We start from the raw sequence: 25,319 nt of genomic DNA on the forward strand, positions 1-25,319 counted from the left end.
AATGTGAGTTGTCTGTACAAGTTGATGCGAGCACTTTGGTGAAGGTACCCATTGTAATTTAGACTGCAGGACAGGTTGGAAGGGATGTGTCAGCCCAGTGCCATTTAATTCACTTCAAAAGTGGATACAACTTAATAGGTCCTTGTGGGGCTCCATAATTTCAGTGACCACAGCAGCATCAGACTTGGACAAGAGAGCCAGAACCCACTGAAACCAATGAAGAGACTCTAGTGAGTGCCAGATCTAGTCCAAGGAGGATATTTCTATACAAATTATTAGCCGAGGCTAGGTGACGAGAGTTTTGTGGACCTGTGGAGCCAAAAGGACTCTCTGCCCATGCTTACCTATGCAGATCCAATTGCAAAACAGTACTTTTTATTGGTTTGGATGTATAAACTGCCAAATGGCATTAGCAGATCCAAATCCTCTACCTACTCTTTTCCACTACTTCTTTTTCTTTAAAAGGAAATTGTTTAAATGAGAGCAAATGTTGACTGAATGTAATTTGTATTGCAGTGTATTTTTAAGCATTCTTTCCTGAAAAGCTTTTGAGCAATATTTTGCTTTTCTCTCTCATACACAGAGATATAATTTAATTATTGTGTGAAATTTTGCTAAACATTATTGTTAAACATGACTTTTAGTATCTACATGGAATGGGAAACTGCTAGGAGAAAAGTTAACCTGTGAGTGATTCAAGTACTTTGATTTTTTTGCTTGGACTCATATCTGATTTTATTTTCTCCTGCTACTCATTTCCTAGTGGAATGGAGCTCTTCAGAAGACTTTTCCCCTTTGGTTGGTGAAATAATTATGGATAATCTTCAGTCTTTGAGGTGCACCATCACAGGTCTCAGAACGGTAAGTGCCAAATGACTGATTCAGATCTTGATGCCCCTTGCTGCCCCACTGATACAAAAACATTGATAATTTGCATCCATGCCTGTTGGTAATAACTGTAGAGTGCCTTTCTTCTAGCAACAAGTTCCAGTCATTAAGCATAATAAGTCTGGTGTCCATAATCCAAAAGCCACGAAAGAATAGACAGACAGCATGAAATGTTTTATAAGTTGTCATGCTTAGGGGAGATCAGAAAAGACTGGAGTGAAAGCTGCTGTCTTCTGGATCACAGGATAACCTTAGTGTAGATCAAAGGCTTGTGAAAGATCTAGTCCTGACTTTGATGACCAATAGCTAAAATAACAGTTCTTTCTTTTCTACTTCTTCCAGGAACACACACATTGATGACAACCATTTTCATTTTTGTTATTTGTTTTTGTATAAATGTTTTACACTGATAAGAACTGGGTCGGTGACAGAGAAAACTGATGAATATTCACTTGGATTCTTAAGCAGAATAATTTTAACCACATGTCTGAAAATCTTTTTCCTACAGGCTGTTCAGGACCATTTGTGCAAGCAAATTTTGATTCACAAAATACTTGATGAAAATAAAGCTTGCTCAAAATACAACTATTCCCACTGGAGACATCATCAGAGGGGCCCAATCCAGCATCCACTGAGCTGGAGCCTTTCCACTGAATTGACTGCACACTGAATCAGGCCTACAAAGTTATAGTAGGGGGAGGTATGCATGTGACCCTTGGCCAGTGCCCCAAAGCATGGGTTCTCAATATGAGAGAATTAACTTTAAAGAGTAAGCAATGAGCACAATATAAAACCCTCTATATAAAAAAAACACCAGTATTTTTTTCTATTCTTCTAGCCTTTTATCTGAAGAAATCTTTGATTTGAAGCACACTGTCTTCCAGGGAGCTGAGCCACAATATGCATTTACTCTGTTTCTCATTTTCTAACAACAAAACAGAGTAACTGCTCTTAAGTTAAAATAAAGAAAGCTTGCACATTCACTTCCATAGACACATGTTAAGAACAGTTCTTACTGTGTGTTTGTCTATACTCTCCAAAGTATATAACATATAAATTAAAAATTAGACTTTCAGAAGTGCTCTCTGTTGGCCTAGATTTATGCATCAAAATCAGTGATAAAGGTCTGACTGATTTCAGTGGCAGCCAAATGAAGCTTCTTCCATTGCTGTGCTGATAGAGAGACTCTGTTAAATACAACAGGAAAAAGGGGAGTCCCTGTTCCTGAAGTCTGATTGTAAGACTTCCCAGGGTTCGGCTTTGGTAGAAGAGATTGCAGTTTGTCAGTTGGAATTCATGTGTTCTGTTAACTCTCAGCAGATCACCTGTCCTGAAATCCTTGTACGAGGTTTCAATCTGTCATGGTGCACCAGTTGATGCCGCTGAAACCTATTTAAGTTTTTCAAAGAAAACATCTTTGGGAGGGACTACTTTCCAGTTATTACAGCCAAGATTTTGAGTCAAGTGATAGTTTTGACTCCAGGTGTTTTCATTTGCAGGGCCAGAGATATTATGTCCATGTTTCAGCATACAACATGAGAGGATGGGGACCTTCACGCAAATCTACTCCTGAATATGCTTCTCCTTCAAGTAGGTTGAGTTTGTCTACCCTCCTAGTTTGAGTAGTGGTGTTGCTTTGTAAGAATTTCTCCCTCTTCAAAGAACAGAAAAAGACAAATATTCTGGAGTTCATGATTTAAGTGCCAGGTCATCTAGGAGTGAAATAAATAAATAAATAAATAAACTGAACTCCTTCCACCCCCCAAAAATTAGCAAAATAATCATATGTGTATATTTATACATCTTATCTTTTATTCTTCTCCAGTTCTTTGACTAAACATTGTCATCTAGTCACTAACACTTAAGAAAAATGAGAAATATTTTGACCTTCGTTTCTCTTAATAGAATTCTGCTATATGGAACATCATTTGTCAGCAAATGGATGGTCAAAACCTGAATCTGAACTGCTAGAACCAAAACACTTACATGTATCATATGTAATTTTGTACTCTGCCTTGTAGCATTCTTATAGCATCCTGTATGTAAAATACTCTAGCGTGGACACGCATGTTGATAGGATCTAGCCCGTAAGCACTAAAGTGTTCCAGACACGTCCAAAAGCCTTTCTTCCTTTTTAAATCTATGATAGGTTTTCTCAGACTCCACTAGGACTATGATTTTTCATTTGTAATTTTAATCTATTATAATCACATTGTATTGTTAGTTGCTTTTCCAGACTTAGTGTTCACTGTCAAACTGGCTCAGCATATTACAGCTTCCCTTGTATTGATTAATGCAGTAAAGCGGGACTTTTCATTTTCTTGCATTAGCACTTGTTTTTATTAGGCTAATGTAACAATTTAATAACCTTGCATGCTAATGTGAGAAAATAATGCAAGCTGTACCTACTCTCAGTAGCCATAATGGAGAGGGTTGGATAAATGAGGCTCTTGCAGTACCATTGTCCCATTTTGCTTCAATTTTGCTCTTGTTCACCCCAGAATAAAACCAGAACTAGGCTAAAGAAATATTCTGTTTGAGAATAAAAATGTGCTACAATCATGGGATAAAATTCTACTCTGGCTATGTGGATAACTCACTACTATGGAGTTGTTTTGAATAACTTATTGACATGCAATTACCTTGACTATAGCCAGGTATAATTACACAGGATTTGGCCCCGCAAACCAAAAATTTACATCAGATGAGAAACAGACTCTTTTACAGTAGCTGCTAGTTATGCCTGTCTCTGAAAGGCAGCCAGGGTAACAAAAGGAGTCTTTTGGATTTCCCTGTAGGAGAGCAGGAGCATCACCTGATATATGTATATGGGATTTTTTGTGAGTTTATGGCAAAGAGAAGTGTTTCTTCATGGCTATATATGCATGTTTTCTTTGTTGACGAACACAGAAGCATTAGGCAGACTCAGCTCACTGTATTTAGATAGCTGGCAAGAATGTTGTATTTTCATTAAGTATCCTTAGTGACACACGCTTAAGCTTTACAGCAAGTGAGACCACCAGAGCCCAAATGTAAATTCTTTCATTAAGGAATACTAACATCAGAATTTTAGCTTGAGAGACAAAATGCTATTTACCACCGCAGTTTCTGGGGGCAGACCTTCTTTATCCATGTGACTGCCTTCACCACTGGTTTTGAAAACTAGCAGATTTGTGCTTGGCAAGAAGGCAGCAACCTGAAATTACACCAGTGTTGCATAACAAAATATGGCCCTAAGCTAAAAATTAAATGTGAATACATTAATACTCTACAAAGTTGTCTGTAACAGCAGCCAGAAGAATATGCAAGGGAAATGAAAGCTTCAGGGCTTATTCCTGATCCATTCCAATCCCAGAACATCAAAGGTTAGTGACATCCTTGGAGATGCATCCGTGCAGCGTGACAATGAATGCTTGCCACTGTCCTCCTGTTTCCCCCACATACATTGTAGCAGCCTGGAAAGCTGTGCAGCTGGTCTGTGAAACCATGGTAGATAGTAACATTTCTAGGCTTGTTCATCAGCGTGTGAGTGATGGACAACGAGGGAAGCTGGTCTGATTTCCATGCCATTTTTAAGGTAGTCAGCAATCTGGAGGCTCAAAAAGTTTGGAAGCCACTGGGATAAAGATATCATGAGGTTGTTCGAGCCTCTACCAGTTTGATGACGCCAAAGCACTTTGAGATTGGTGAGTTCCAGTTGCTTCCTCTTGGCTGCTCACAGGAGATGTAAGAACTGGCCTCCCCACACGGAGCTATAAATGCAGCTGGCCCTTGATCTCTGCAATAGCATACAACATGCAGGATAGCCACTCTGCAGCTATTACAACTGCCCACAGGCTATCAGGATAGCAAACGTCTTCTCTTTCCACCCTTTCATGGGGCTTACTCTAGCTGCTCTACTAAATGGCAGCAAATACGTATTTATATACCTGGCATAGTGAACCAATCGGAAGGAATGCTTGACTCCAAACTTGCACTAGAAACTAGGTCTGTGTATGTAGTGAGTGAGCAAAGTGTTTGTTGGTGGCTGTGAATACGTACATGGCCTCTATGCCAGCAAGATGGAAGCATGTCTCCCTTGCCAACAGATCTCTTAGTACCTTGATCCACCATTACTTTGAGTCAGGAAACTGGTGCAACACTTCTTTCTCACTGTAATGAAAGTATGAAAATAGCCAAGTCTGGAATTAAAAAGCTCCTCTCTGATACACAGTTTAATCCTCCTATTTGTGATGAGATTGACTGTTTTTTAAAATCAAGACTGAGATTTTAGCTAGCAGCAAATGGGTGCAAACAAAGTCTTTTGTAGGTTGAAGGCATGTGGGACAGAAACCGCAGCTTCTTGCCTCACGAGTGCAGTGCTGAGCAGACCATAGACTCCAGGGCAGGAATTGCCAGTGTTTGTTCAGGCCTCTGCTGGGAGCAGATTTTCAGAAGCGGTTTTACACAGAACATGTTTCTCCGGCTACAGAGCCAGCTCTGGATGTAGGAGGATGTTCATTCTCTGCTTTGCAATCGGTTTCCCATATAACTGTAGGAGAGTCATTTAGCCTCCTGGTGTCTCAACAAAATGCAGAAGGAGCAGCAGCGTGATCTTAGTGAGGTACAGAGAGTGTCAGTACAGTACGGGCTGAGAGCAGCTCTGACACTACAGCAACAGAGGCCATTTATGTACTGAAGAGAAATAGCCATTGTCTAGTCAGTCACTATAGGAGCTTCTAGGAGCTGATTGTGAGTTCTTTGTTAATAATCATTATGATTAATTACCTAGCTGGCAGAAGGCAAAGGAAACTTATTGTACAAGTAACAGCAGCAGACTTAAAAACAACTGCCGCTTTTTCCTGCATGCCCACATATAAAACTCTGCTAAAGCCGAGAAGTATCAGAGGCAAGAAAATATTTTAAAACCTTCTCCTGCACCTTTGTGTTTAATTTCTGCTTATTTCCTTTGTTCAATAGACTGGAAAGACTGCAGTGGAAGAGAATCTCGGCACAGGGGACACACTGAGGCCCTGGAACGTCTCCTTCAGCAGGTTCGAGCAGCTCATCAGCATTATAATTGCAGAGGTAAGGATAAATATCTCTGTGGTAGGGCACCAGCTGAAGCCTCTGTGGCGCCTGTAATTTTAGCAGTTTTCTAACTAGGTCATACCTTCTCATTCATCAGGAAAAGAAAGATATTAATATTGGCCCATCTGGAATCACTTTAGCACACTATCTTGCTCTTAACCCTTGAAATTAGTTGGGTGAAAACATTTGAAAGATAGAATGCACACAAGCACAGACACACCCTTTCTCCCTCTGTATGCTGCACACCTATTGATTTGGTTTTTCCTACAAATTAGTTTCACACAGGATTCCACTAAAATGTTTCAAGGATCTCTCTTTTATTTTTCTCATATAAAGAAATACTTTCAGAGAGTTAACAACTGTTTTGGATCAACAGAGGGGACTTAGCTGCCTTCAAATGGAAGACACTAAGTACTCCAGTGGATGTGATGCCAATCGATAATGAAAAATACTTGCACAATGCAGTGGGAAGATAAGATTGCTACATTTCAAATAGAATGGATCAAAACTAGGAGAGAGTTCGAATCTCAGCCAGCTCTTTGCTCTTCATTCATGAGAAACAGACTGTGCCTTTAATAGCTCAAGAGCCAAGGCAACAGCTTGGCATTCTTTTTAAAGCATATATAAAAACTCCTGTTCTATATGGGTTGTTGAAAAGTACTATTTATTTTCTTAAAATAAACTTCTAACTGGAATAATGCTTCATTGCAAAGGAACTTATTTTAAACTGAAATGTTGAACTACCATGAAGTTTTCATTTTTCTTCACGTAGTATGACTATTATGTCAAGCTGCATCAATTGGTTTAAAATCATAGAAATACTTAAGGCTAAAATCATCTGGCTGAAATGGAAAGATGCAGCCTTTGTTCTTTACGTGCAAATATGTCACTATCACGATGATCCACAGTCTGCCACAGCCCACTGTAACCATAGCAACTTAAACTATTCAGCTATGTTGCTTGGAAAGGGAAAGGAGATATTGCAAGAAAATGTTGTTTCTCTAATTAAAATTCATACAAGCATTATCACTTGCAGGTGGTCTTGGTATTGAAAATACAGATGATGTATTCTATCTCTTACATAGCTTTTTCATGCTATTATAGAAGTCTTTTTTCCATAGTACAGGTTTTCCCTTCTGAAGTTAGTGCATATCTCAGGTCCTTCAGGCCACCTTCCTAGTCAACAGGGAACAAATGATGGAACATCTGAAAATATTCTCAGTATAAATTGTTTTACTGACATACCAGCCCAGAACAGAAGCAGTTATAAACATGCAGAAAATCCCTCCTTTTGAGAATCTGACACCAGTGCCTGGTTCTTATAAAATTCCACTCCAGAAATTAACTCCAGTCTCTAAGCAAAGCACAGACAACTCTGTTGTTGACTTCCTAACTCCTTTTCCTTAAATAATAAATAATAACAATATAGAAAATCTGTTTAGCTCAGAACATTTTCTTGCATGTCTGAAAGAGGATGTGGGAGCTTACATGTGGCAGTACTACACTGTGCATTCAGCTCGAGCAACACCCTTACCTCCAACCAAATAAAAATCTCATAATTGCCTGTAATTCTAGTATTACACAGTAGTATATTTTTGATAAATCAGGTTTGTAAGATAATAGGAGAGCCTTTGGAACTTGCCTTAAATATATGACTGATGTCAATCCCTTGTAATTTCAGTAATTTGGTAAAGAATCAAGACACAGAGTTTGCAGAAAAAGTAAGAATTATGATATCACTTTGACTAAAATTTGATTCTGGTATTTATCAACCTCAGTGAAATCTGAAGAGTTTGATCAAGGATCTGAGATAAGCTACTGTATACAACTGAAAAACCCAAATAATGGCTTTCACTTCATATAATACAGAGGCCTGAGCTAGATTCTTAATTAATGTAAATTAGCATGATTCGACTAACATGGATAGAAGTCAGCATGGATATGCTGTTATATATAAGCTGAGGACCTGCCCAGGCATTTATCCATTCTTTACCATGCTTCTCTTCACCACACTCTTCTTTGATTTTACATTAATATTGTAACCTCCATTTTCCCCATTTGTTTCAGAAATGTCAGTAAATATGTGGACACTGTAGAGTATCCTTGAATCTGCTTACAACCACTGATTTGCTGTGGTTTACAAATGACAGCAGAATCAAGCTCTGCATGAATTAAAATTAGGTGAAGACAGAAATAGGACTCAAACCTGGGGTCCTGGCACCTTGGCTTTTCACCAAGTGATTCCTCTGCATGATATCACACTCATGCTACTCAGGCTGGCTGAAGGAGGGTACGGGGTGAGTGAGGTGGAAAAAACTGAGGGTAATCGATCTAAAAGGTATGAGATTACTGGGATAACATAGGCAAAAACCTTAGAATACAGAGGAGCTAGAAGAGCAAGGCTATGTGCTAGTGCTCCAGCATGATCTGGGAGGGTTAAATTGCGCAGATTCCAGGCGGATCTCTTGCCCAAGTCTGTTCGTTCAGGCTTCGCACTGCAGCCTGCCTTCTGCCCTATGCTTTGCATTGCAAGGGCTGAAGAAAACAAGCTTACAAAAATACCGGGAAGAATACGTTGGAATGTACAGTGAGTTTAAGAGCTTTTGGAATTAGATCAGCTGTTGCTTTTGAACCTGCTCTGTGATACGATGAAATCTCCTAGGGAATTACTTAGGAAGCTTTGCTTTCATATGTTTAATCTTCTGGAAAACCCTGATGATTACAAACAACAGTCATCCATTTGTCTTCATAATACCATGCTACAGACTATCATAACTGAGTTACTACAATTGTATGTCCTGGCAACACTTCAAATGTATTTTTACAGCATTTTTTTCTTGTAGATCATTCTTTCTAAACAATTCTGAGTGGATTAAGTAAATGCGTGATGCTTCATTAAGAAAGGAACCCAGCTCTTCAGTAAAATGCTTACCAGATAGTTTCTTTCTGAAATTTGGTTGAAATGTATTTTACTAGACTAGTCAGAGATGAAATAAAAATGTTCTAATTGTAATTTGATTCACAAGCAGAGCACATAGTCTTACTGCATTTAACAAAGAAAAAGATCTCTGATTCCAGAGGATGTTTAAAATGTTTAGATTATAATTATTTGTGAGAATATACAAAGCAGGCTTACGAACTAAGCCATAGACTTAGAAATTCAGGTAGGGAATTCAAGAAGTTATAATTTCAGCTGTTGAGCCTGACTCTGTAATTCAAAATATACCACTCAGTAATATGACTGTCATGCCAATAGCTTCTTCATGAGATATAGAATTTTCTTTTGAAAGACATCCCACCTTGAGATGAGGTAACACAAAATCTATGTCAAGCAATTGAGGTGTCTGGCCACTACTTGTGCCTTTAACTTCTGCATGGAATTATTTCTCCACACACATTATCCCAGTGTCAGTTGTTTGCACTGCTAAAAATGTGCAGCTTTAAATTGAGTTTGAATTCATCTGGAAGTTTCCAGCTATTTGATGTATTTTCATAAGGTTACACAAATAGTGAAAACTCTAAACCCATTTTATGCCCTCCACTAGGATTTCAGTAGGATCTAGCTCATCTTGTGCTAATTTGCTTCCTTATTCAGGGTCACCCTAAATGATGGCCCCTAAATCTGAGGCTACAATCTCAGATAATTTTGTACTGAGGTAATTCCATTTACTTCACATCTGCCCCACTTGAGAAGAGGCACCCACTTGTCTAATGATAGGACAAAGAATTCCAGATGATCTTCCTCCTCAGAGGAATGGCACGGCATAACACACATTCCTCTAGAGCAGAGACCCCAGATGCATACTAGCAGCTTGAGTATACAACTTTGCTCTTATTCTTCCACAACCAAATTATGTTTCTTTTAAGTATCTGTTGTATTTAGGGGAACTGCAAAGAAACAGTTATATATCCTACCTGAGAAGATAAAAACTGCTAATGTTGTAAACATACCTTTGTAGTTCATTGCCTGTTTCAATCCAGGTTTGAATGCTTCTGATCTAAACCTAATCACTGGAAATTCTCTAATCTCGACCACTATTTGTTCACTCCCGGTCTTCTACTAAAAGAGCTCACAGCTCTATTGCTGTATCACTTATTAATATAAACTTACTTTGTTGTTACTAGTGCTTTTCTATAAAGGTTACTCTATGTTATTTATTAGTTAATTAAACAACAGACAAAGTTCCATTTCCTGTAGATTCAAATTATCCTCTAATCTCAGCTCCATGTTTTTTGAATTCTAGACACACTATACTGTAAAACAAAAGCAAACAGCAATGTAGGAGAGTTTACAGTCTCCATCTAGTTTTACATTATTTCTTTTGCTGTTGGCTTCTGCAAAGCTGTGGACTAAACCCAAACCACTGAATAGCCCAATAACATATATTTCACTTGTAATGTGCCCTCTTATTTTAATGCTGCAGTCTCTGGCTGTTTTATACAGAATTATGTTGCTTTGCCTTCAGCAATTTCCTCCTCCATTCCCTCCATCCTTAATAAAGAAGAAAATTAAAATTGCATCATTAGAATGAAATTTATATTCCTAAATTGGTCTTAACCTTGGAAGAAGGAAACAGTAAGACAGGAGTTTTCATGTAGCATTTGGTTTACATTACTATGATACACTGAAAAAAGTTCACAGTAAAATAAAAATTATCTGAGGAGGTATGGATAGAAAAACAAATTAATTTTTTTAAAGGAAAAGAAAACAAAGATCAGTTGTAGCAAATGAGCAGTTATGGATTTGGATGAGTCTGTTAAAACTAAATTGAGCAGCACATTAGAGAATATGCTATGGAGAACAAGTTTGTGCTGGAAAGACAATGGATTTGATGATCTAATAAGTCTCATACATCTGAATTGTATGATTTCACCCCCAATAGAACCTTGTTCTCTTTGTACTTGCTCTTCAACAGAGTGGTAATTATTGCTAACAATGTGTCTTCTTTCTGTGATTTTCAATGTGCAAATTACGGTGCAAATTTATTCATCATTTAAAAATATGTTGAGCACTTCCACAGATGGGGTTTTGACAATAGCAAATTTAGATGTTCTTTAAATGTTCAAACTTAGAACTCACCAGGGAAACACAGATAGACACCTCCTATTCTACATTGGAGGTAAGTGGGAAATACGTTACTCTCAAAACACCTAAGCAGACTGATTAGCAGCTTTCAATAAATAGTTCTTCATGAGTCATATTTTTTCCCTACCAGAGAAGGGTGTTCCTCAAAATGTTTCACGCTTCATTCTGGATGGGTATCCATGCTTCATCCAAATAAACAGTCAGATCCTGGGAAACTGAGATGTAGTTTCACGGTTACATTTTCCTTCTTGTCTTTCTTTTCAGATCACAGTAAATATCTGAAGAATCAATTCCTTTTTTTTCATCTTAAATTTTTCTGCTGTTTCTCTTACAACAGCATTAAACGGGAGGGACATCGCAAAAGACAATGCAAAAAAACCCCCAGTTTTAAGCACCTATTCCTTTTAAATGCCATCTGTGGACAACAACAACTGACCATACATTATACATTATACAATCCTGCATGTTCCTGACTGCCATCTATTGGCATACACTCTAAAATGTGCTTACAGGTATACAGGTGGATACAGCTGTTTCACAGAGCTTGCAAGTTTCAGTTCCCACTGGAAGATTTTTCTTTGTCTTACAAGGAAACTCAGGCCATGCATGAAAGAAGGAAAGACATTAAGTCAAATTCATTAAAATGAAAAATAATACAATGTATAAAAATTTAACCACATTTTTTAAAAATTGGGCAAATATTTTAATTTATAAAATTCTTCTGTTGAGAGAGCTGGTCCAGAGATCCTTGCAGGCACACAGCAGGTCTCAGCTTTGATATGAAGTGAACAAATGAGTTAAATACCTCTTCCTTGGACTCCAGATTACTAGGGAGCAAATGTAACTGTGAAAGCTCTGAAGCAATACAAGTGAGTGGAAGTTGTTCTGATGGGGGAAAAAAAAAAAATCCAAAAAAAAGTACGTGCATTTAATGTGATACAGAGAAAGATGAGGGTCAATCTAGTCATTTCCTTAAAGCTTTTACTTAAGTTAGACTGGTGATGCTGTGATGTTAGTGATTGCCAGGGCACCAATTACTCAGTTCTTAGAAGCTTAAGCTATATATGGACAGAAACTGAGGAATTACAACACCCTAAAATGTTGACTGATGGTTCGAATGTCTTCTTGGGTTTTTGAGACCATTTGCAAAATTCATATCCATTCTGAACATTAAGAGTACATAGTACCGGTTCAAGCTATACTTTACCTGGGAGCAAAACATTTTTACCAAGTCTGAGTTTGCTGCAAGTAAGGAAATTGCTGTTGCATATTGCTAAGAAAATGAAAATATAAGCAAAAGGTTTCTAAATGTTGTCTTTTGAAAGGAATGTAGCAGGCACTGACTGAAATTTAGTATTGTGGTTCAAGAGACAAAGGTTCTTTATGAGATACTAACTGAAATTTAAGTGCTGGGTTTGGTTTGCTTTTTATTTTCCATTTTAGAAAGTTCTAAATTACAGAATGCTGGTCGCAAGCAATCAGTTTCCAGAAGCCTGAAGCACCTTTTCCATTCATCAAACAAGTTTGTGAAGACTCTGAAACGGTTTGTCATTCTTTTTATCTCCCAAACATTCTGAGTTTTAGCTAGTAGTTGTTGCTCTTCTGTAATAGTGAAAAGCACCTTAGAAATATATGTGAAGATTCCACTACCAATGAAACAGCAGTCAGAATGAACCTGATAAAATCACATACATGTAAGACTGGTGCAGCTGATGATAGGAAAATAATGCTCCAGTTCCTACTGAAATCAATAGAATCTTTTCATTGTTACTGTTGGAAATGGATTTGAACTGTAACAGAGTAAAATGTTCTCTGCAAACAGAAAGAGCAGTTTCTAAGGTATTCTGGAAGCACTGCAACTGTTGCTGCTCAGTAATGAAACTATGGTATTTATTTCATTCATAATATAAAATGCAGAGCTCAGATAACAAGTTACAATAGTCTGATGGCAACAAGCAACACACCTGGAATTCTCTAACAACATCTTTACCTAGGTTTGCAACCCAGTGTGACCCAAACAGCCCTCGGCCTTGATAATTGATTTTAGCAAATGGAAGTTGCTTATGCTGGATTATTTCTTCTTTCATTGCCAGGAGTGTTCAGTTTGCTTTTTCTTCTTTGTATTTTGGTAAGAGTTTGATTCTTTCAGAAGAGCTCTCCAGACTCTTTAAATTCCCTAAGGTCACAACTTAACGTATCTAACTAACTGCAAGGGTAAATATTGAAAGGAATGATCTCTATAAACAGTTTTGCAGATATGCTGGTCAAATTACACTCAATTACACTAACATAAATCCATAATAACTCACCTGATTTCAATTGAGTTACTTCAGATTTACTCTGAAGTAAATGAGTGCAGAACTAAGCCCATTAATGATAAAAAGTTTTAGTAAAATTTCTGATTTCTAAAGGGCATAAAGCCTCCCTTGTGTACTGTTTATTTTGGCAAAACTCTTACTAAAACTGATGTCAGTGGCTTGCACAGATTCATAATTTCTTAGATTCCGGTAGTCTCACATCATCTAAAGTGATAAGCTTTCCAAATATTTTTCAAAATTCACTGGCTGAAGTTGCATGACCTATATAACACAGAAGTTAAGACCAGAGGATTCAATTTGTCTCCTCAGGACTCAATATCTATGAATCTTCAACTAAAATTTGGCATAGTTGTGAATAGGCAAGTAAGGTGTTTAACAATGTTTCCTTCTTTCTTTAGGGGACTCTACTTATCTGTTATATTTTTTTACAAAGACAATTTATTAGTAACCAATGAAGATCAAATCCCAATTGTGGAAATTGATGACTCTCACAGTAGTTCAGTTATGCAGGATTTCCTGTGGTTCACAAAGGTAAGGGGAGCCTAATTTCATATATTACTTCCACAAATCTGTTGCTAGCAATGCATAGGCCTTAGCTCATCATTCTGAATATACGAAATGACTTCATTAAAAAGCTAAATGATGAAGTTCTTTACCTTTCACTCATGTTAAAATGCAATTTTCACAAACCATTTATATGGGTTAAATTCTGACTGGGTTGCTGACAGTGGCAAAATTAACTTTTTTTAATATATGATCCTACATAAGTGATTGCTACTTGGGTACATAAAGGTTTTATGGACATTTAGAGGAAAAGCCTGAAGAAATAACTAGAGGTTTTAAAGTTAGTATTATGGTTATGCCATCATTCAAGATATCTTCACACTATTTTTTATACCCCAAAGAACAGTAAATCAATTTTACACAATAGTCCAAAAAGCAATTGAAATAGGTACATGATGTTTACAGAACAATTTCTGTGTCGGATTCAATATCTGTTTCACGTTTATCTAGGCAACTCGTTGCCATCCACAGAAAGTAAAAATGAGCAATATCTACTGATTTTTCCAAGTCCAAATTGCTTTTAGTTTCATTTCTGCTTTTGTAAATGCTAAGAACAAAAACTGATTGAACTGGATATATTTTTGCAGTTGTCTTGCATGTGGGATGATATCAGATGGCTAAGGCAGAATATGTCTATATCCGTGTCCTCATCAACAGCACTTCAAGCCAGGCAAAAGATGCTTTCAGCAGCAGCACAGCTACAGGTTGGTTGCATTGCATATTTCTAGGTATTAGCTTAGTGACTTTCTGATCTCTAAGGGATAGTGCTGCCAGCTGTCCTGTGGTTCACCACTCCACACTGGCCTGTTCTTTGGAGCAGTGTTATCATCTACATTGAAATGAGCCACTGAGCCTCTCTTGGCAGCTGGAAGGAAGAAGTTACATTGAGAGGAAAGAGTAGGAAAAAGAAACAAACAGATATGAACCAGTAAATACTGACCACAGATAAGCATGTGGGTTGCAGATTGAGAATTCAAGAGTTATAATCCTAATATCTGCTGTTCAAAAGCCTCTTAGAAGGCCTATTCATTATTAATTATTAATATATTAATGAAGCATTTAAACTCTGGGTAAGATATAGCACTCCTTTGTGCCATATGGGAACCAGCAGCAGTAGGTAGCTTCTGTCCCCAAAAGGAAGGACAAGTAGACTGCTGAAGCTGCCAAAATAGTACTCTTGGTTCACCCATGGCTTACAAACTGCTCAAGTACAGCTTCTAGGGCACAATTACACTGTTTGACAAACAGGTTGGCTATGTTGTTGTGGATTGTCAGCGGGAAAATAAAAATGAATTTTTCATTAAGTTCTTAATTGAACTGCTAAAATTTTTAAGGTGAAATGTACCTTTGTGCAGAGAATCAGTCAGAGAGCTATTTAGACCCTTAAAAACAGAGACTAAGAGAGATTAAGTTGTGCATAGATCTTGTTCTGACCCCTCAGCACAGTGGTAGGGACAGCAGCGCTACATGCACTATTCATACCATGTTGTTAAGCCATAGCAGTGGCTCTCAGGATGGTTCCATTCCAACCTGTGCTACAGATACAACTTGAGTGGTACTGAACAGGTCACTTAATTCTTCTGTGTCTCAGTCCACTATTTGTTATGCAAATAGTAATTACACTTTCTCCAGTAGAACATTTTGACATTTATTGTAAAATTTTTGAAGAATTGGTTTCATGATAACATGAAATCTCTAGCTGGAACGCAGACACTTTCATGAAATATTTACTTTTCTGGGAAAACATATTTTCAAAAAGATGTGTGCATGATTCTTAGAGAAAAAGTATATCCAGGCCTCACTTTCCTACCTTTTGTTTGAACGAAGTCACCAAAGCTTCCCAGAAAAATCTATGGTACAGTCATGGAATTAATGAAGATCTTCATATTGCTTGGCTCATGTATTAGCCATACGGCCATCCCTCTTGTTATTACCAGTCAATGCAATAAGCTAGGTTTTATAGCAGCTATGAGAGCCAGATACTTTGTGGCCATTATTAAAATATCCATGTGGGGTTTGTTTTACATTTTTTGGCAAAGCATGCTGTACAGGAGAGTAGCTTTCCTGGGTAACCACCTGTCTTGACTGATTTCCCCAAAGTATCCCGAAATATATGGAATGCCAGTCTGCTGTACCTTTATTGGAGGACCACCTGTGTTAAGCAGCAGCTGCTTGTCAGTCCTTTGAGCTGTCACTAGATAAAGTTTTAACTGTATCTGCTGAATGTTCCCTCTGGCGTGGTTAGCTCAGCTTAGGTAGCATGTATTCCTTTGGATAACTCAGTTTCATTCCCCCTGTGCAGATTGTCTTTAACAGAGCATTGCTGGTATGCACAGACTGCACTTCAAGATAACCAAGATTGCTAGTACATTTTGTTATTATTTGCTACCGTAGATGTTAAGAGCAGAGCTTGAAGCACAGAGATATAGCAAATGTGTCCATGTGGTATATTGCTCTGTTGAATTTCTGGCAAATTTATTGTCCTTAACGTTTGTTCTGTTAGCTTGGTCCCCTGATGAACACAGGGACTGTCACCAATCTGCCAGCCTCTAACGGTGTGTGGCCTAATGAGATACACCAATGGAAGGATCTCAATAAAGTTTATACGGTTGAATACATTTTATTGAGGCAGTTAATAGACTGACTCCGCAGGAATTTAGGACAGAATGGAAAAGATCAGTGACAACACAGCTGCTAAGGGACTAGATCAGTAGGTTCAGAGACAACAGGGACTGTAATTTTGCCCATTGCTACCACTAGACAACTAAAGCAAACAAAACACAAGTGATGGGGTGCCAAGCTAAGCAGACACAAAACTTTTTTAATATATGAATTAGTCACATATTCATATTAGTAGGTACCCCCATTCTCTATGCTGGAATGCCATTCAGAATATACAGTCAGTCACAGTAAGAACTGTTTGTTTTCATCTAGGTACATTCGTATGTTGCAGTGATTAATATGACAACTAGATGGCTAACATCTACCTGCAATAATTTGTCCCACCTGTGGACACATGGATTAGTACAAAATGGATACTCAAGACACCCAGTGTTAATCAGTTACAGAGGCTAGCCTCAAAAGGCAGAACAGTTAAAAAAAGGATAGGGGAGGTGCTATGTAGACATCAACAGTATGCCCTGAAGAGGGATGCATAAAGCTAAAATAGCTGTTATGCCACATAAAGGGCAGTCCCTGTGCATACCATCTAGAGTTTATAAACAATTTAATAATATAGTTTATAAGTAAATACTGCCTGCTAAGTACAGATACATAATTTCAGGATAATCTATCCATTTATGATGTCATTAAGTTAATGTACAGCACTTCCCTAAACATACAATGCGCTACATTGTGAATTCAAGTTTTCATTTTAAACTACTCCCATCCCTATCCAGCTTACTGTAGATCTCTTGAAAAGTCGCAAAGTAATGAGCATATTTTAAATGTTAGGCATTTTTCTTTAAGACATCTGGGAATCTCTTCAGTGGCTGGTCACTGGATTGAGTGTGTTTGCACCTATAAGCAGATGCCTTACTGTGTGAGGAAAGGGATTTTGACCAAAATATGTATTTTATGTGGAGTCTTTTAAAATTACTTTTCTTTAATCCTCACATATTTTCCTGGAGAGCTTTGTCCTGGTAGTTTGTTAGCTTCTGACGGTTTTGTCTAGCATATTCTTGGTATCTGAAGTAAAAAGAAAAGGGTCCACATCTCTTCAAATTCTTCTGTGTTCCTTCACAAATACACTTCACAGTTTAGCTCCAGAATTACTTACATTCAACATGGATATGAGGGCCTCTTGCTTTTGTTGCTGAAAATAATCTGAATAATTTTAAAACAGAGAACAGAAAATTGAGATTATAGCTAATGTCCCTAACAGAAAACATTTGAAGTGTCCACTATGAATGATTTGTGGATAGAGGAAGAATTTTGTATCATCTCTGACATTTGGTTATGGGGAGGTTAAGATAAGCACATAGCTCTTCAGTAAGTTCAAATCAGAAGGGCTTCATTGATCACTAGACCAACACTGAGTGCTTTTGAAAACTGCATCCTTTATCTTTACATGACTGGGCAAAAATAGGAAGTTCCATCCAAATAAATGAATTACTTTGCAGTGTTTCCTTTTACAAAGGCATTGGGTCATAATAGTCTTTCTGATGTTCTCCATTAAATGTTGGACTACACACTGCTGGACCAAATACATCAGAGGATCCACAAGTCAATCCACAAACACAACCTAGGGAGAAACTTTTCCTTTTGCCACTGAATGATATGACTGTAGGGCAAGGGTTTGAGAAACACTGTGTGTCTAGTTTTTATTGAAGTCAATAGGACTAATGTCAGTGAGCGCAAAGCGAAGTTTCAAAAAATACCACTCTCCTGAAATGCAATAAATAACTTTCATTTTATAATTTGCTTGTTTTCTAGAATTTGCTGGGAACTCACAACTTAGGCAGAATTTTTTATGAGCCAATCAAGGATCGACATGGCAATATGCTGATAGTTACTATAAGAGAAGTGGAGAGTCTTTATTCATTTTTTAATGGCAAATGGATGCAGGTATCCAAACTACAAAGCCAGAGGAAATCCCTTTCAACTCCAGAGGAGCCAACAGCATTAGACATCTTGCTTATAACAATCCAGGTAGTGCTTTTCTTCTCTTACTGTATGTTATTTGGTTTTGTAAAGCCTGTGCCAGAGCCCTGATATTTGGAAGGGTCTTGCAGAATTTTAGGCCTGAATCCAGTGCCCAATAAAATTAATGGCAAGGCTCCCACTGAAAGCAAAGACTTATATTACTTCCAGTGGGTCTGGGATCAGATCCTTAATATGTAAAATATCCATGAGATTCTAAAGAAATTACTTCAAAGTCCTAGCAGAGAATAGTAGTTTCTATCAGTTTCGGGAAACCATGCTATAGAATTCTGTAGCAAGGGATATAAAAACCTTTAAAATTCTCTGGGATGTTCTTAAGCGCCTATACAGACACTTAGAATTTTTACACTCCATAAGATTTTTCCATCCAACCTTGAACACTAAATCTAGGCTTAAAACCTTACTGTTCTACTTAATAAACTTGTTCTGTAGGGTTCAGAGTTCCTTGGAGCCTGGTATAGTTGCTAAAGAATTCTTTACTGACTATAACTGTCCTTTAATTTCTGCATAATATGCCCTTAGACTTCACAATTAGAAAAATACCAAGGCAAGGACTGATCTTAGAAGTTGCTTTGCACAGTCAGTTCAGTTAACATCACTGAGAGCCATGGGTTTTCAGCCCTTCAAGAGTCAGCGTATCTGTAAACTCATGTTAAACGTAGATAGTTCACATAAAGATTAATACATGTTTTCTGTAGGTGACAGCAACCTATTTGTAACAAAATGCCAGTAGCCAAACTCTCGAAAACTCAGTGGCATATTTACCTAAAATACTACAAGATAAATCATTGTCTTAGTCCCTTCTTCAGCATTCTCAACTAGACCATGACTGCTGTGGTTTGTTTTTGAATTAGAGGCACTTTCTTGGGCAGAGACTGTGCTTTTCGTACCGGAAACTGACAGGCAATCAAAATATACATTACCAGGCTTTAGGAATGTTAAAAAATTTCCAAAAGACAATAAAACTTACCTGATCTATGTTAGATTTAATGTATTAAAATGTGCTAAAGGTGTAGAAAAATGTCAATCTGGGCAAAAGTTAGGCCTGATCAGATTTCCACAGAGATCCTACTGGAAAAAATGTTCCCCTAATGGTTTACACATTCCTATCTAATGCCCACCCTTTCTTCTATTACTTGTTTAATCATCGAATGGGTATTTTGTTCATGAAGTGCTTGTGAAAATGAGGGTCTAATTGCATTGGTCAGAGCCAAGCATAGCACTGGCAGATAATTTGATGGTTCCAAGAGTAAAGGCATAAGGCCAGGTGTCTTAATCCTCACCCACTGCAGAAGCACACATTTCTCAGGATGGCAGCAGACATCATTTTTAGGGTAGTTTTGGGGGACTGCTATACATGGCCTTAAAAATGTCTCCTGGCTTCAGCAAATACGCCGTCATTATTAATTCCTTCTAGGCTCTATTTGTTGATAAAGTTATTTGTTAAGAAAACACAGCCATTAATTAAATTTTGCAAACCACCATCCCCCGTGCTCATAGAGATCTTCCTGTTGACAGCAGGTGATACAGAATAGGTTTTTGAGAGATGTAGGCTGGGGTTCTACAAGGATTTCTTTGGTGACAGTACTGGCTTATGTAGCCACTCTCTCCCACCTTCCCCAGGTGATAGCTTTTTTCCAACACTGCTCTGCTCCATCTGTGTAGTTGCGCACCGAATGTGAACCAGGGAACTGCTCTGGCTGAAAAATGGCTGCTCCTTTTCCTGAGTCGTTCTTCAGCTCAATCAGTTCCCTGACCCAGCTCACTGCTGAAATGATCAGACAGGAGCGCAGAGGTGGGTGTTCTTTAAGCTAGTTCAAACACTACAGTTGTAGAAGATTGAAACTTCAGGTTTTTAGAGCCAATTCCTGCATGATGTGGAGAGCTTAGAGAACCTGTGTATGGCTTTAAGTAAAAAGCATTCAAGTGCATCCAAACTACCAGAGATTATTTATACACTTAAGCATGTGCTTAAATGCTTTGCGAATTGGGAACATTGTTGAAACAAAAAGAGGGCTGTAAAAACATTTGTTGCTTTTTGATCCTAAACTCTTCTGCTTATGTGGAAAAAAAAAAAAAAAGATATTTTTATGTAGGACTGTTTCTCTTAAAACAGGACATACTTTCCTATCACAAACGAAGTCAGCAACGCCTCCCTCCCGGTCTGTATCTGGGTTACCTTAAACTCTGCAGTTCTGTGGATCAAATCAAAGTGCTTGTGTTGCAGAAGTTGCCTAATGTCCTGTGTCATGTTAAAATCCGAGACAACAGCAATGTCTCCAAGTAAGTGAATAAACATATTTACAAACATATATGTAGAGAGAGAACATTTGTTTAAAGTTTGAAACAATTGATCGAATTTAAACACTAAGGCAATTTTCCCATTGCAAAATTGTAGGTGCTCAGGTGTGTACCATCACAGAGATCAATCAGCACTGAACCAAACAGGTGCATCTCTGTGTTTCCAGCAATCTGAAGGCCTATCCAGAACACATACATATGAGCCCATTGGTTTCTAAGGATAGTATTCTGTGGTCACTCACATTCTGCACAGTGCTAATGGTCTTACATATATGTCTTTGGGAGACCATAGCCTGCAGCCCTGATTCAGCCTCCAATTAATTCAATGTCACCCTTTCTATTGATTTTCACTGACCATAGGGTGTTGGTGATTTTTCTGTGTATTCTCTTGTGTAGTATCTGGTTTCCGACTCTAAACCACAGCAAACATACAGCAATTGAAAACACATATTCAGACAAACACTATCAGCCATTGAAATACTGTGCTCTCGAAAAGCCATTTTTCCCTTTGTCCATTGCTTCCATTATCTCTTGGGCAAGCGCACTTATTTGTACTGCCTAGTCCTTGCATAGCAGGCAACACATTTTATTGGCTTTCTTCCGGAGCTTTTTAATCCCGTATCATTTCAGCAACCAGCTGATAATTTTGCATGAGGAAAAAGGAACTGGATATCTATATGGATAACAAGGATATCCAGAATGTAGTAGTTAACACTAACAACAATTTTGGAAGGAATATAAAATCTAGTGCTTCAGAGTTTACAACAATCTCTGACTCTTGATGTTTAAGATCAGAGCTTTATTTAGAGCAAATTGTACCACATCTATTACTTGTAGTGGGGTTTCCTGTACGTTTTTTTTCTTGACTGTTTGGTGCTGGCTGCTTTTCAAGACTGAATACTGGGCAGGGTAAATTCAGGATTTGATCCAGAAAGAAGACTCCCATGTTAATCAGATCTAAAATGGATACATGTCCAGCAAATCAGGAAGTTCTTTGGCTTCAGTGAGTACAAAAGAGTCTGTCATAGAAACAAAACTTCCTGCTAATTGACACTGTTGTCATTTCCAATGCATGCTTTTTAAAATATTGTGGTAGATAGGAAATAAAGTATGTGAAAAACAAAACCTGGAGTGAGAAACCTTAGTGAAATATTTCAAAGGCAGTTGGACTTTCAGAGGTTTGCAAGGAATGTTCAGCCTGATGTACATGTGCTAGAAAAATTAAACTTTTCAAAGTTAGATTTTTAACCACAAACAACCAAGATTGCACGAGTTTGGAATGTTTTGCTATATGAGGATTAAACTATCAACAGATTCCAAATGCACATACACTGAATTCCTGCTTGTGCACTGAACTTTTGTTGTATTTCTAATTTTAACTTGACTCAACATACAGAGATGAGTGGGAATGGATCCAAGCACTCTCTGGCTCAGAATCTGTGGAAAGTATGGATCATACTTCAGACTGCCCAACTCAATTGTTCTTGTATGAGCTCCAGATGGCAGTGAAAGCTCTCCTTAAACAGATCAATCTACCTCTGCATCAGGTATTTTCCTTTGTGGTATTTATCACCTTTTAAAAAACTGATTCTTAAGAACACAACTAAAAGCTACAAACTGTGTAACTTGCAAGTAGAGATTAAATATTACAGTTGCAAGAAAAGAAAAGCAGAGGAGTTTTGTATTCCATCATTCTAAGCGGGGGGGAGAATGACATCTTCAATAAAAGTTATTTTCCTGGATATTTGAACACATAAGGATTAAAAGACAAACTTTGAATTAGCTCCTATTTTTGCAACTGTTGGCATATTTTTGCAACTTCGGGCAGGTGCAAATAAGCCCTTTTGCACAAGACTAATAGTCTCAAGCACCTTTACTCAGCTGGCAAAGAAAAACAGTTATTTTTCCAGGCAAGTAGGACAATTGGCTGTTCTTTTGGAGGCAATAGTGAGGGCGTATGAAAAGCCTGCCGAAGACACAGCATTTTGCTATTCTTTTACACACAGATAAACGTAGCACTTCTAAAACACATGGTTCCAGACCTCCAGACTGCTGTGAGTGAGGAGAGGTATCTGGCTTCTGGCTTTACATTTAGGTACAAGAAATGCATATGTGAATAAATAAAGTCAAGGAGGATAATCTATGATGTAAAAGATCCATGAAAAAATAAGCTAAGGAGTTTTTTTCTTGTTTATATTAATTCCATTTTATTTTGGTCTACAAGGATAAAAAGGGCTTCAGTAGAAGTAAATCATGTTTATCTTCACTTCAAGGCCTGTTTGTGCAGCTAGAAAGATGCATCCTTAAAATAAATTAATCTGTTTCTACATTTCTTGATTTTGAAAGGTTTAGGCTTTGCTTTTAAAAACGAATCCATGAGTGCTGCACCTTCTAGCCTGGGAAGAGCCAAGTGAGAGTCAAGTAAATCCAAAATTAAGACAGATGGTGTGCTGCCTTGTCACTCTAATTCAACAGGGCTCTGTACAGGTCTCTATGCTAGTGTATTTTCTTGGAGGTTATAGCTTTTGTGCATTATTTTTTTTTTGAGCTAGGGACTAAAATATTTAAATCAATGTTCAATATGTTCCTTAGGCTGCAGTTCAGCCAAGCATTTAAGCTCATCTATTGTGCATGAGAGATAGACATAAACATGACCTTGCAGTTAAACACAGTTGTAAATGTTTTGATGACTTAGGAGCAAACTTCTGTGTTAATGAATTGAATTTTTAGTTCAACAAATTTATTTCTGCATTTTTATTATTTTTGTGGTAGGGAGAGTCACGGACAGTCACACTGGTGCATACCCAGGGTAAAATGCAGTGCTGCGCACAGCAGCTCTACAGCAGCCTCAGGCCAACTCCTGTGTGTGCCATTTTCTGCGGCAGCACTTGTTAAACCTTTTCAGTGCTGTGTTGAGGGAGAGCTGCATATTTCTCTTAACCAACCCTAAATTGAATCTTAAAGGTTTTTAATTGAATCCATTTTCATGTTTTCACATAATTATGCAATCATAATCTTGAAAAGCACATGGCATGTGATCATTTTCTGCCTAATAAGAAACATAAATGTTGTTTTCAGGGGGGTTGTGCCTGTGTGTGTTGTTTTAATGTGGAACATTGCAGCTTTAAATCTTTATTTTATGTAGTGACATGAACCCACATTTAGCTCCCCCCCCCCAAATATTTATGTTTTATAAAAATTCCGAGCTTGATGTTGTGCAAATTTTCTTTAATGTTTTATATCATTTGGGGTGTTGTTTATATAAGTGCCATGTTGTAATTCTCTCCTATTTCTTCCCCCGCGCGTGTCCCTCTACAGGCTAAGCACTTCCGTCTGTATACACAGGAGGTGTTGGAACTGGGTCACAATGTCTCCTTTCTTCTCCTGCTCCCCGCCTCAGACGACGTCTGCACTGCCCCAGGACAGAATAATCCTTACACCCCACACTCAGGATTTCTTAACCTCCCTCTTCAGATGTTTGAACTCGGTATAGTAGCTTGCTTCACCTAGAAATATTAACTCAGTCTCCTTATAATAAAATCACAAAGTTGTATCTGTTTTCCCCCTTGTCCCAGTGGAGAGTCAATAAATCACATGATGGCTTTGGCAACAACACTACCCATAACTGTGTACAAGTTACAGAGGGAGCAGAGCGGTTAAAGCATATACTGTAGCAATCGTTATTGAAATGCAAAGCATAGAGCAAAGCCCACAATTATCCAGTATGTGTCTATAAGCTTATTTGGAAGATGATGTTCTTTAAAAAACAGAACCAAAAAATTACACACAACACAGCAATGTTGGAGTGTAAAAGGAGATGCAAAAAACTATCCCTCTAAATTGTCACAAGAATAATCACCAGTTTTGTAGAGAATTTTTGCAGTTCCTGATTGCAGATAGTCCTACCCAAGGTCTGACTCCCTCACAACTTTGTGAAATGCCTGAGTCAAGTTTCCCAGGTAAGAGTCATCTTTTTCCTTTTGATTCCTGGAAAAATGCAAAAGACTCAGTACTTTTGCTGTGGTGGAGGAAAAGCCTGTTGTGAAAAATGCCAAAGCACTGGACTTGAATAATTTTTTTTAGGGAGCATATCCTGTGCTATAGCAGATTCATCCCTTTTGTTCAACTGCATTGCTAACTGCGTAAGAATTCCCCAAAACAGAGTTTTCCAGCTGTCTCAAAGCAGGCATAAGATGCTTTAGTTTCAAGGCCCTCTATTTCTCATTTATTCTTCTTTGGTCCACAGAGAAAAGAAAGGTTCCACATAAAAGCAGCTCATAAAGACTTAATAGTTCTTTTTAGAAAGAATATTATAAGTATGGGGACTGCTGAGCCTTACACATTAGTCTCCTCTGTTTAATTCTGGCCTGCAAAACTGACTATCTTTCTTTCCTCTGCCTTGGAGAATGAGCCAAAACTGGTGGAGTCAG

At 37.9% G+C, this 25,319-nt stretch overlaps 1 protein-coding gene across 1 annotated transcript in view; it reads left to right on the forward strand.

Annotated features, from left to right (window-relative positions):
* The window catches only part of ANKFN1 (ankyrin-repeat and fibronectin type III domain containing 1), a 62,252-nt gene extending 37,853 nt beyond the window's left edge, over positions 1 to 24,399 (forward strand). Inside the window, 10 exon segments of the mRNA XM_009696794.1 lie at positions 764 to 861; positions 2,388 to 2,478; positions 5,848 to 5,955; positions 12,488 to 12,587; positions 13,761 to 13,893; positions 14,514 to 14,630; positions 18,361 to 18,576; positions 20,705 to 20,871; positions 22,286 to 22,436; positions 24,208 to 24,399. Of these exon segments, the coding sequence (XP_009695096.1) occupies positions 764 to 861; positions 2,388 to 2,478; positions 5,848 to 5,955; positions 12,488 to 12,587; positions 13,761 to 13,893; positions 14,514 to 14,630; positions 18,361 to 18,576; positions 20,705 to 20,871; positions 22,286 to 22,436; positions 24,208 to 24,399 (1,373 nt within the window).
* The last annotated feature ends 920 nt before the right edge of the window (positions 24,400 to 25,319 follow it).

This window comes from Cariama cristata, unplaced genomic scaffold (assembly GCF_000690535.1).
Source record: "Cariama cristata isolate BGI_N322 unplaced genomic scaffold, ASM69053v1 scaffold3703, whole genome shotgun sequence".
In the NCBI taxonomy this organism is placed as follows: domain Eukaryota; kingdom Metazoa; phylum Chordata; class Aves; order Cariamiformes; family Cariamidae; genus Cariama; species Cariama cristata.